This window comes from Episyrphus balteatus, chromosome 2 (genome assembly GCF_945859705.1).
Source record: "Episyrphus balteatus chromosome 2, idEpiBalt1.1, whole genome shotgun sequence".
In the NCBI taxonomy this organism is placed as follows: domain Eukaryota; kingdom Metazoa; phylum Arthropoda; class Insecta; order Diptera; family Syrphidae; genus Episyrphus; species Episyrphus balteatus.
The window spans coordinates 59,032,533-59,045,146 of NC_079135.1; the positions used below are offsets into that span (position 1 = coordinate 59,032,533).

At 35.1% G+C, this 12,614-nt stretch overlaps 1 protein-coding gene across 1 annotated transcript in view; it reads left to right on the forward strand.

Annotated features, from left to right (window-relative positions):
- LOC129908808 (uncharacterized) overlaps positions 1-12,614 on the forward strand; it is a 208,149-nt gene that overhangs the window by 63,730 nt on the left and 131,805 nt on the right. The window contains exons 4-6 of the mRNA XM_055985573.1: positions 8,418-8,668; positions 8,723-9,139; positions 9,196-11,820. Of these exons, the coding sequence (XP_055841548.1) occupies positions 8,418-8,668; positions 8,723-9,139; positions 9,196-11,820 (3,293 nt within the window). The remainder of the gene's footprint in view (positions 1-8,417; positions 8,669-8,722; positions 9,140-9,195; positions 11,821-12,614) is intronic.

The following is a 12,614-nucleotide window of genomic DNA, read 5'->3' on the forward strand; positions in this document are numbered from 1 at the left end:
AACTTTTCGTTTTGAACTTTTTGAAATGACTTCTTGTCTATTGGGATTTTTAGCATAGCAATATGTATTTGTCTTTTTTCCTTTCTATCAAAACTCTTTATTAAAGAAGAGGAAGAAAAAAAAATAACCAATCAAATCTCCTCAGAATTTATATAAATTAGGGCGTTCGTCATTTAAGGGTTTTTCGAGACTCAAGTTCCTATTAAGAAAAACAATTACAAAATAATAAAAAACGAATATTCACTTGGAGAATTCGGATCATTTTTAAGAGGCCGTTTTGGCATCTTTCAAGGCCTTTTTAAAAACTTGGCACTTTCCCGATCCCGCTACATGGTTCAATGTACACGGCTGCCTTTCAAGGATTGCGCATAGAAAGTACTTTGCTGGTTCTTTGCAACCCTTTCTTTTATAATCTGTGTTTCCGCAGTTCCTTAAGAAAGGAGACCCTCTAACCTGCGCCAACTACAGAGGAATCAGCCTCCTTAACATCGCATATAAGATCCTCTCTGCCGTACTATGTGAACGTCTGAAGCCGTTCGTCAACAACCTGATAGGTCCTTATCAGTGTGGCTTTAGACCAGGAAAGTCCACCATCGATCAAATATTCACATTACGGCAGATCTTGGAAAAAACCCAGGAACAACAAATCGATACCCACCACCTGTTTATCGATTTTAAAGCCGCGTATGACAGTATATACAGAGATGAATTGTATAGAGCTATGTCTAGTTTTGGCATCCCTGCAAAGCTCGTCCGGCTGTGCAGGATGACGATGGAGAATGCACGCTGCTCCGTCAGAGTCGGTAAAGACCTAACCGAAGCATTTGATGTCGAAAAAGGTTTTAGACAAGGCGACGCACTGTCATGCGATTTTTTTAACATCGTTGTTGAAAGAATTATACAGAACTCAAACGTCAACACCAGAGGCACAATCTTTCAAAAGTCCGTTCAGCTGCTTGCATATGCCGACGATATTGACATAATCGGAAGAACTCAGCGTGATGTCAATGGCGCTTTTGTAAGCATCGAAGCGGAAGTGGCAAAAATGGGTTTAAAGGTCAATGAGGGCAAAACCAAGTATATGCTGTCGTCAAAAAAGGACACACAACACCGACGCATTGGACAAAACGTCACCATCGACAGCCATAACTTCGAGGTAGTAAAGGACTTCGTCTACCTAGGCTCCGCTATAAACACGGACAACAACATCAGCGCTGAAATCAAACGGAGAATTACTCTTGCCAACCGCTGATACTTTGGTTTGAGAAGGCAATTGACCAGCAAAGCCCTCTCTCGAGCAACTAAGGTGTCCCTATACAAGACCCTTATCATCCCAGTCCTGCTATATGGTGCAGAAGCATGGACTTTAACGAAGGCGGATGAAAACATCTTGGATTGTTTCGAGAGAAAAGTTCTTCGTGCGATTTTTGGTCCCGTGTGTATTGATGGTGATTGGAGAAGAAGGTATAACAACGAGCTTTACGGGTTGTACAAGGACGCTAACTTAGCCAAGAGAGTGAAGGTGCAGCGCCTGAGATGGCTAGGTCACGTGGAGCGCATGGACAACAATGCTCCGGCCCGGAAAGTTTTCGACTCCAACCCAGAGGGACGGCGCAGTAGAGGAAGAGCTCGTCTGAGGTGGCGCAACCAAGTGGAAGGGGACCTCAATCAACTTGGCGTGCGCAACTGGAAGCAGCGAGCTAAGGATAGAGCTCGCTGGCGAAGCTTGTTGGTTGAGGCCCAAATCCACAGCGGATTGTAGCCGCCTTACGGCGCTGGTCACCCTAAGTAAGTAAGTAAGTTTCCGCAGTTGAAGCACATTCATTGGCCTATTCTGTCGGGTCCGTTTAAGCACATTCATTGGCTTATTCTGTGGTGCAGTTCGCTTGCAGGTGTCCATAACCAAGGCATCTGAAGCATTTTGAGACCTCTATTCCTTCATCCTATTCTCAGCACTGAGATTTTAAGAATTTTTCTGGCGGTGTTAATATTGCCATCTAAAAGAAATTTCTGTTTTCCCAGTGACGAAAAGTTTTTGATGTCTGTAGGTTGGTTACCTCTTCCTTTTCTAAGGGCTTCCTGCACTTCTTCTTCTGTTTTTAGGTCTCTTATCTTCAGGGGGTGGTTCCATGACTCGATTATCGAAAAACGATATCGTTTTGACGATGGTTTGATTTCCGTAACTTCAATAATCACTATCGTCGCAAACGATATCGTTTTTTTTGCTATCCGTAACTCGATTATTATTATGAAAACGATTTTGCTGCGACGATTATTGGACGATAGCTAAATAGGTATCGTTCTGAATAAATTTGTAAACAAAATTAACCCTTTTTGTGAATTTTCTCAATTTATAGAAATTGTTTATGTAAATAACCACAAACAAAATTGTCTACAAAAAAAAAGTCTATGAACGATAAAAGAACAATAAAAAAAATTGCAATATTATGTTCACATTTTGTTTCATCTTCACCTTTACTTCATTCTCTTTCACCTTCGGTTTCGAAAATAAAACATGTCAATTCCAACACCAATTGCAATGTTTTTAATTATTTTAGTACTTCAAAAAGCACCCTAAGTAAACAATTTCATGATGACAAACGAGACGATAGCGATTGAGTTACGGAGAGCAAATCAAACACGATCACGTTTTCGATTATCCTTTTGATAATTACGGAATGATCCCCCAGAGTAGTTTATGGTTCGAGACTTTGACACTAGCTCCTTGAATATTCTGGATCGTTGTTTCAATCATTGGTCTATTTTGTTGCTTTCGGTCCGTGTTCCAGTAGAACATCTCCTGCTTTTGTCTTTCTGACTGTTTTTACTGTGGTTTTAAAATCTGCAGGGTTGGCCTTCTGTCTTATTTCACGAAGTATATCGCTGAAACTTTTACCCACATTTAGTTTAATAAAAATTGCTTCTTTGATTTCCGCTTTGTTTTTTATTTACTTCTCTTTTTGTGTTGCTCAACCTTCTTTGTGTCATTTAGTAGTGGATGTTTTTTTCTGCAGTGTTTTGGCGCTCGCAGAAGTGTGTAGCTCTGTTCTGCGTTGCTTTCCGTCGCTCTGGTAACTTTTTCTTTGGGAATCGGAAGGGGGTGATTTCACCTGCTATTCCCACGGGTCGCCATTCGGGACTTCCGAATTCATTTCTTCATCAGTGTCTGCTAGTTTTTCTTCTGCAGGTGGCTTGGCCATGTGATGGGGTAGCTGTAAGCCTTCGTAAGCCTTGCTCTTCTGGAAGGTGTACGGGATATTTTGGGGAATTACTTGAAATGATCAGATACCCACGCATGGAAAAATTGTAAAACAGAAATTCCAAGCGTTTCTCTACTTAGAAAAATAATCTGAGTCTTTATCTCAATGTGAGAAGCAACCCTGTAGATTTCATATTCCATTGGAATAAATACTTTTACTCTTCTTTTTCATTTCTTTTGCAGTTGCTCTATGTCGACGTCCCGGGGCCTGCGTGCTCATCCCTGTCAGACGCCGGCACTGGGAATCCGACTTACTGCACCGAAAAATTACTCTATATAACAGGCATTTAAAACCAAAAAAATTGTTCCCTCATGAAACTTGGCAAAAAGTTTGCTTTTGGTAAAGGTCAAAAATGTAGTGAAAAAAATTGTTTGTATAATAAAATGACACATGTTTTTAAGGTATTTTTTAATGCTGAATTTAATGACTAAAATAAAATGAATACGATTGTTCTAAGAAAAGTTATTCCCGTTCAAGAACAAGGGTGCTTGTTTTTTTACTTCAACAGGTAATTTATCTGATGAAATTCGGCATAAAGGTTTTACGGCCGATTTCTTCACAGAGTCCTAGCGCTAGTACCGGTCCTAGTCCTAAAGTTAGTTCTCAAATCGGTATCAACTAATTTCTTCACTCAAGTACTAAGCCCTAGAACTGTCAATTTAGGACCGAGTACTAGTTAGGACTCGGTACTAGCTAGCTCCTCAAAATCTGTTAGTACCTGGTTATTATACCAATCGTTAGTACTCAAATCGGTACCAATTGATTTCTTCACACAAGTTCTAAACCCTAGAACTGTCAATTTGGTACCGATTTTTGCTTAGGACGTCCTAAAAGTTAGAACCTAAAAATCGACATTCTAGCGACGATAAAACTTGATTTGGTTGGATTTTTTGCATTCATTCGAAAATTTAATTAGCAGTTTTGAAATTTGATGTCTTTTTAAATAGATACTTTTTGCTTTTATTGATTTTTATTCTGATTTCGGCATTTTATTTTTTGTCGAAATTGTGCATTTTGTAATTTTTGTTTGAAGAAAATGGATTTAATTTTTGATGCACAATTGGAAAACGACATCTGTCCAGCAATAAAAAAAAAGTTGTGGGTAGAGACGTTTTTGTTAAAAAGTTGGCGCCTTTTCTTCTTCAAGTTATAGTTAATAACGCGACTCGCACGGATTTATTCTATCAGACTTATTTTTATTGAGTAGATATGTAGGTAAAAACGTCTAATACGCAAACTTTCTTTTTTATTTGCTAACTTAATATGATTCTTCTTCCGGCAGGCGACCCTCGTAGTTAATAGATCATGACATCCCATTTTTGATGGTGACACTTCTTGATAGAACTTGAATTTTATTTTTTTTTTATATTCATTTTTTCTTGTTAGGTCTTCTTAAGCGTCATTAGCGTCATTATAATGTTTCTAAATTATTTTCTAAATGGTGATTTCACTAAATTTAAACGCTTTTTGTCTATTTCGTTTTGTTTAATTTGCTGAATTATCAAAACAATATATTTAAAATATCAAAATATTGTCAAAATGACAGTTAGACCAGTTTTATACGAATTAATTCTTAGGACTGCGTTGTGAACTTAGGTCCTATAAATGTGAAGAAATGCTCAGGTACTAACTTTTCGTTAGGACCGAGTACTAGTGCTAGGACCTGATCTAGCTAGATCGGGTACTAGGCTGACTTAGGACTCATGTGAAGAAATTGGCCGTTAGATAAAGTTTTTCATAAAGTTCTTAAAAATATTTTTGGCGAAAGGGTGTTTTATTTATGGGTTGAGTTATGTAGGAGAAAGGTATCAAAACAGCTAGCTGACATAAATTTTGTAAAAACTAATACAGAAAACTGCCGCAATTGATTTCCTATCAAACACTGAAAACTATAAGTTTCTATCTTATTATGTAAATACGGATTAACTAAAAAATGTAATAAAATATACATATTGGGATAGCAAATAATATACAAAAGAGGAAACCACGTTTTTTGGAAATTTTGTATGTTTTCCTTTTTTCTACAATAAGCGCCTTCAAACCACGTTTTTTGGAAATTTTGTATGTTTTCCTTTTTTCTACAATAAGCGCCTTCATTATTTAGAACACACTTTTTAAAAAGGATTTAATTTTAGTCTTGAGCTTGTTATCCATTTTAAGCTTTTTCATCAGATAGTTTTGGACTGTTAGAAGGTATTCAGCAACTTTTCTCTTCAGAAGCTTCAAACTAAATTTTCTATGGAATTCATGTTTGGGAAACTACCGGTCCAATACTTCAATTTTTTCATTGACGAATAACTTGCCACCCTTAACTTAAGCTACGAGTCTCAAAAACCTATTCCGAATTCGTAGAATTAAGCTCTTTTATGCGTTGGCCCTGCGTTATAATGGTTACCACAATATAAAAAGGACCTTATCCTTTCCTTTATATAGCAGAATAGCCAATCATGAATAGAGAATTTTTAATTATTGGAACACTCGAGTGGTCTTGTACCAAAAAAAAATTATTAAAAACCTAAGAACGATACCTTCGGTAGGTAATGCAGAAACGACTGGATATTCCATACGCATTTTATCGTAGAAATTTTAATGGAAAACTGTTAATTACATTTATGTGGGTCTATAAAACCAAATAATTCACCCAAAAAAACTTTCCTTTTGCATTAATCGATATTCAAAAGATATTAAAGAAAATATGTTATTCTTATTCAGAAGAGCAGAGGAGCACAGCTATTCACAGTACGTTTTTCCAATAATCAAACATTCCCATTCAAGATTGGCTATTCCGCTATCTCAGCGAAAAGATTAAGTCCTTTTTATATTGTGGTAACCATTATAAATTCGAGACAGCATCTTTAAAAACAAAATTGTGTTGCTTTGGGTTCCCGGACACTCTGGTATTAAAGGTAACGATCTAGCAGACAACGCTGCTAAAAACGCCTCTGAAATGGCAAATATAACCCAGATTTCACCTTCAAAAAGAGATTTCCTCAAAACAATTAACACTTACTGGGAACTTAAAAGAAAAGAAATGTGGGACACCATTATTCGAGCATAAACTCAAAGGCTGAATCAAATACGACCACACAGAAACCACAAAAAAAAATTAATGTTTCCTACGCCTCCGACTTGGCCATACTCAGTTGACGCACGGTCATATTCTAAAGAAAGAAAGCGTTCCACCCTGTCATCTGTGCCAATCCAGTCCAATTTTAACAATTAAGCATCTTATCTTTCAATGTACTAAAATCAATGATTTATGTAAATCGCTTTTCGATACAAATTTATTCGACCTCTTATCAAAAACTCCCATTGACAACATTAAGAGTGTATATGTATACACAGCACTTGAAATCGAATCTGTTATATGACAAAACTTAGGGTGATTTTGTTCACTAGAAGTTGAACATAACTTGAGGATTTTTACCTTCAACTTCTGAATTTGGTTTTATTCACTCCAAGTTGACGTTTTCAACTTTCGACATGAGAATTTATCAACTTTCGGTCTTCTCAACTTCTGGAAAAAGTAGAAGTTTGCCGACAAAACTTGAGAGATTGCTTCAAAATGATTTTTTTTTTATTTTGCAGTCAAAATTTTGTTTGTTTATTGTGAAAACAAAATTAATGTTCCAAAGCAACAAAATTTTGGCATTACCTTTTCTTTTTAGAGGGATCAATGCAAAATGTTTCCCCGCTAATTTAAAGAACAAATTCATAAAACAAAATTCAAGAAGAACGAACTGAAAGTACTATGATGCTAGCGTTCTTTAAACATTATTAATAATAGATTTTAATTTATTGTTAATTCTTATAAATAAATAATAAAAAAATTAAAATTCAAGAACAAAACAAAAACTATAACTATGTTTTTTCTTTTGTATTTTATTAAAAACATTCTATTCACGAAAATATTCAATTTTTTTTGGTGGTATGGATTTGCAGTAAGTTATTTTTCTAGTTTTTGTTAAAAAATTCTGCTTATTACCACTGTCGACGCGACACACGGACGCGACGTTTGAATATTTTCACTTCTATACAACTACAGGAACTTCAATTATTATAATTTCGGACTTAATATTTTTTTTTATAAATGAATAATGAATTCATGAATTCATATGCCGAAATTGGATTTATTTGGATTTGAAGCTCTTGAAAAACGGCGCGACGTACGTACAATCGGACAAAATTCTCAACTTTTGTTTTAACTCTCGAGTTGAATTCATCTCTCAAGTTTGTCAACTTGAGAGTTTGCTTCAAGTTGAGCAATAGTGAACAAAATGGCCCTTAGTAACTTAGATATGTGTGGGGCTATCAGAGATCTGTGAAGTTCACAGACCTTTGACAGCCCCATAGAAAATAGTTATATTAATAATCCTTTTTTTCTATTATATCAAGCCGCAAGTCCTAGAAGCTAGAGCTTTAATAGTTTTTAATTATTATATAAATTTATTTATACTGTAATATACCTAATAAATAATAAGCAAAATATACCAAAAATGGACTTTGGACTTTAATTGTGTGCGTAAAAATGACGTCTTTCTGAGATGCATGTTTTCTGAGATCAAAGATTTGTGATACACTTCACAAATATTTTTCCGCGAACAATTTTTAACGACCTTTGATAACCTCCGAGCAATAGGTCGCAAAATATTTGCGCGATCTTTTGACCCTTATAATTTTAAGCCGGCAGGATATCAATGTCGATTTTTCACATCTTCATTACAAGGCCATGAAAAAGGTGTAAACCTAAAATTACTGGACTACAGTGAAAATTGGACTACTTTATCTGGAAATGTCTTTACCCTTTTTTCGCACACAATAAGTCGCTTGGCTTAACTGTGTGCGGAAAAATGACGTTTGAGTTTTTTTTCCTTGTTTTTGCTATTCATTATGTCATTGCATGTCTTTCTGAGATTAAAGATTTGTGATACACTTCACAAATATTTTTCCACTGAGATTTCTCAAGCATTTCATTGTCCTGTTATAAACCGACAGAAAATTACGTTTCGGATCAGCAACTTACTAGGCTTTACTTGAAGCCCAATTGTAGTTATCGTCTGACCATAATCGAGTTGCAGAAATGTATTAAATTGTTCTCTATTTTTCATATTTTAAGCAACTGATATTTGAAATTGTGTTTTATTGTTTTTTTTTTAGATTCTGAATTTATACAGCAAGAAGGAATCCCATTGTTGATTCTTCGAATGGTCAACATGTTTGACTTTCGTATGGTAAAACTAGTGAAATATATGTGCTTGCGGCTTCTATTGACGTGGCAGGATCAAAATTCAACATCTAGCAAAACCTTGCGTTCTTCACCAAGTGCTGATCAGTACATAGATTATGCGAGGCATATATACATGTTATCAATATGTGAGAGTAACGGATTTAAAGACTTGCATTACACAGTAAACATATAAATATTTCAATTTTTCTTTGAAAATTATATAGTATTTTTTTAGTTAGAAACTATTCAAAGAATTATACAATGTGATCTGGCAGAAACATGGCCTCTGGAATTAGGTGAACAGGCTATTGCAAAAGGGCTTCAAGAATCTAATAAGACTTTGACGGAACTTTTAATTGCATTTCTGTTCAAAGTTCCTAAATCCCAATTTGGGAATATGTTTGGTGCGGCTTTAACCAAATACATAATGTTTATAACAGAATACCAATTGAGGAATATTAACCGGATTAGTTCTGTTAGTTTACCATGGCCACTTGAGGAAGTGTACTCCAAACTTGTTGAAATGTTCATTACACATAGAGAATCGTCTGAAGACCTGATCAAAACGACGTCAAAATTATCGGAGCAGATATTTTTAGGCTTTAACAATTTGAGAGCATCAAAATGCGCATATGAACTTATTAAACACCGGGTAAATATTTAAATAAAACAAAAAAATAATATTAAAGCAATATTTATTTCACTTAGTCTCACGCTGAATGGCATGCCAGTAAAATAACACTTCTTCTTACTATTATATGCGAAGAAATCAATATCATTCAGGATTATAAATATAACGATGTTCAGTCAACTGATGAATTAATTGAAAAAGAAAAAGATCTAGCAGTGTATTACAGAGATCTCGCGAAACTTTTCTATAAAAGTCCATATTTAGAACAGGAAGCATGGCTCACTACATTTTCATTGCATCCATGTCGAGAGTTTATGGATGCAGTGACGAGATGTGGAGCAAGAAACTTACGAGCAATCAAAAAGCAAGCTCAAAAACTCAAGGTTATTGAGATTCCAGAGCCAAAAGCAAAAATCAAAGAAGAAGAAAAAGAAACAATATCAAACGAGGCAATCGTTCCAAACTTATTAGATACTGCGGTATATCCTATAACTTTTGGTACAAGTGTAAGATGTCTACAAAGCTCTGATGCGGTTGGTTCTATTAGTCATCTAAATTCTCAAAGATCTGAAAACAAACACAACGTTAAGAGAGCACAACGTAGAGACAAAAATGGACCAAAAAAAATAGAACCTAAAATCAATGAAAGGTCAAAAAACAAAACTGTTTCAAATACGTTTTTTGAAGAAAACCAATCAGACAACAAAAATTCGAACCTAACAAAGCGAGGAAGGCCGGTTGGTTCTCTTGGCAAAGATACCAAGTCCAGGTTTACAAACTCAACAAAAAAAGCAACTGGAAGGAACTCAGAAGAAAAATCAGATCTTGCTGAGGAAATTTTTGCTGCTGCTGCAGGCGCGGCTGATAATATTAATATCCAAACAGTAGAAACCATCAGATTTCCAGCTTTTGCTTTGATGAATTCGGTAACTGATACCGAAGAATTAATGAAGTTTACCAACTACGATGAAGCTTTTGAACAATACACAGAACTCAGTAAAATTTTGACTTGCGTTAAGTTGAACAATACATGCTGCGAAGATCTTCTTACTCTACTCATTGCACCGAGATATAAACGTCTTACATGGGCAGTTTGCTGGAAGAAATTAAAAAAGCGCTGCAGAATTATACTAACTAAAGATAATAAAAAGCGGGAACTCGTTGAACAGAGTATGGCTGATGCAAATGATCGCCTTACCCATCTCAACATTGATTACGAAAAATACAAAGACAAACCACAAATTGACTATGGTACCATTGAAGGAGGTTACGAGTGTTTTGACACTGACTCAGATGATGATATAAGGGCAACAGAAGCGGATGTTAAAAAAACAAAAGAAATAATAGTTTCCAAAAAGAGAAGTTTTGATTCTGGTAAAGAATTTATCAATAAAAACAAAGATCAACAAAATGTTAGCATGGTTATGAAACCTTATCTTAAAATAGAAAACCTTGATTCATCTTCTTCTAATTTACTAAATATTATTGACTCCACACATTTATCAAAGCCTGTTTATCTCAACAAGCCGGTATACTTCGTAAGAAACTTAATTGCAAGCCCTTCAAGTGAAGCTGCAATGTTTTTAGAGACTGGGTTAAAAAACAACTTACCAAGTCAAATTTCTTCTAGAAGATCCACTGGCGAAGAGACACTTACCTCTGATTCCTTTGAAGAGCATCACTGGAATTTAACAACGACCGATACTTCTCCTGAAGTAAGGCAAAGTTCTCAAGAGGAAAAACTTAACATCAGTCAATTTAAATCAAGTAATTTAATAACTAGATCCTTTTTAAAAACTGAAACGACATTCAATATTCCCGCGTCGATAAGACAACAATTAGACCAGCCTACAATGTTTTTCAAATCAGAACCAAAAAACGAATGGAATGGTGAAGAAAATATTTGTGAACAGGATAGTTCTAATAATTTCCAAAACAAACAAACAGAAACTTTGAATTTTCCACCTTCAAATTCAACAAATTTATTTAATCATAATAAGAACCCCGATGGAATTAAACCTGGCAGAACTATATTTTCCCCAAAATTATTTGAAGATATGCCACAGGACTTGACAATGCCAAAACCTTTAAATATTGATTTATTTGAAAGCAATACAGTACTTCAAACTTGTCCACTAAATTTAACTAGCAGATTAACCACTGATGGGTCATCTTGTAAAACAAACTCTCTCCATGAAAGTCTTCCTGCCCTTGCTGATAAAACTGTAAAGAGGCTGTTAAAAAGAGGAACAACACAACCTAGGTATTTGACCACGAGCAATTCCACAAAGCGCCAGCCAAAAGAAAGTCCCCAAGATCTTAAGACAGAATGCTCAAATACTGAGTCACCCAGCAGTCAATGTTCAATTACTGAACCTACCAGCAGTCTCAAATCAGTGAGAATTTTGAAACACGACACATCGAAAGCAATAAGAATAAATCCAACAGCTGCAGTAGTTTTTTCATCTGCGGCAGCATCATACCACAGAACGCCATTTTTAAACGCAGCACAGCACGAGCCCAATATTCTCCAACAGCTTTTGTCAAAAGAAATTAATTTTTTTGGTAAAACCAACGAAGAAGATGTGAACAGAGTTTCAGATATCAAAGATAAAAGAAAATTAGGACACATACTGGATTCGGGTCAAGGAACATTATCAGATATTGATACAACAAATTCAATGACAAATTCAACATTGAAAGTAAGTTTCGTATAAAGTTCACACATATATTTCATGATTTTTTTCCTATTAGGTGAGGTCGATGGGTGCTTATGATTTGTGACTTGAGTCTACTCACCTAATCTACAAATAGTTCAATTGTTCTTTTTTAAACACAAAATTAGTAATATACAGCTAAATACTCATAGTACGATTATGCAAACAGTTAAGTTCATCGGTAAATAGTTTTTAATATAAAAACTAACTGCGTGGTATTTTGTAAAAAATGTAATTTTTTTTACAATGAGTAGGGCACGCTAACAAAACATTTAAAATATATTCCACCTTTCTGTTTTGATTTGTTATTCTATTAACAAAAGCATATTTCCGTATCAATTATTTAGCTCAGACAAATTAGTCAATTAAATAGGATTTTCGCGGGGCAAAATTTTTTTCATGGAATGTGTTCGGGTGGTTGTCCTTATCATAAAAGTCAATTTGTTGAGATGATAGGAGGTCGGGAGCGGCGTAATATCGAATTCAAAGGTCTGACAACTCTAATTTTATGCTTTATATTTATATGATTTCGGCGGGTTAAATGACGTAAGTTTTCCAGTTAATGTGAATGGACAAAATGTATAGTACTTCAAATTATAAATATAAAAACTGATGCTCTGTCATTTTTCCTAACTCTCAACTGCTCAATCTTGAGGATGCGACCAAAAGAACTCAAGATATAAGCCATTTATGCGATTATGTTTTGGAGACTTTTGTGTTTAATTTTTTGTTTATTTATTTCAATTAAAAAACCCCGATATGGTTAGTTAAAATAAACT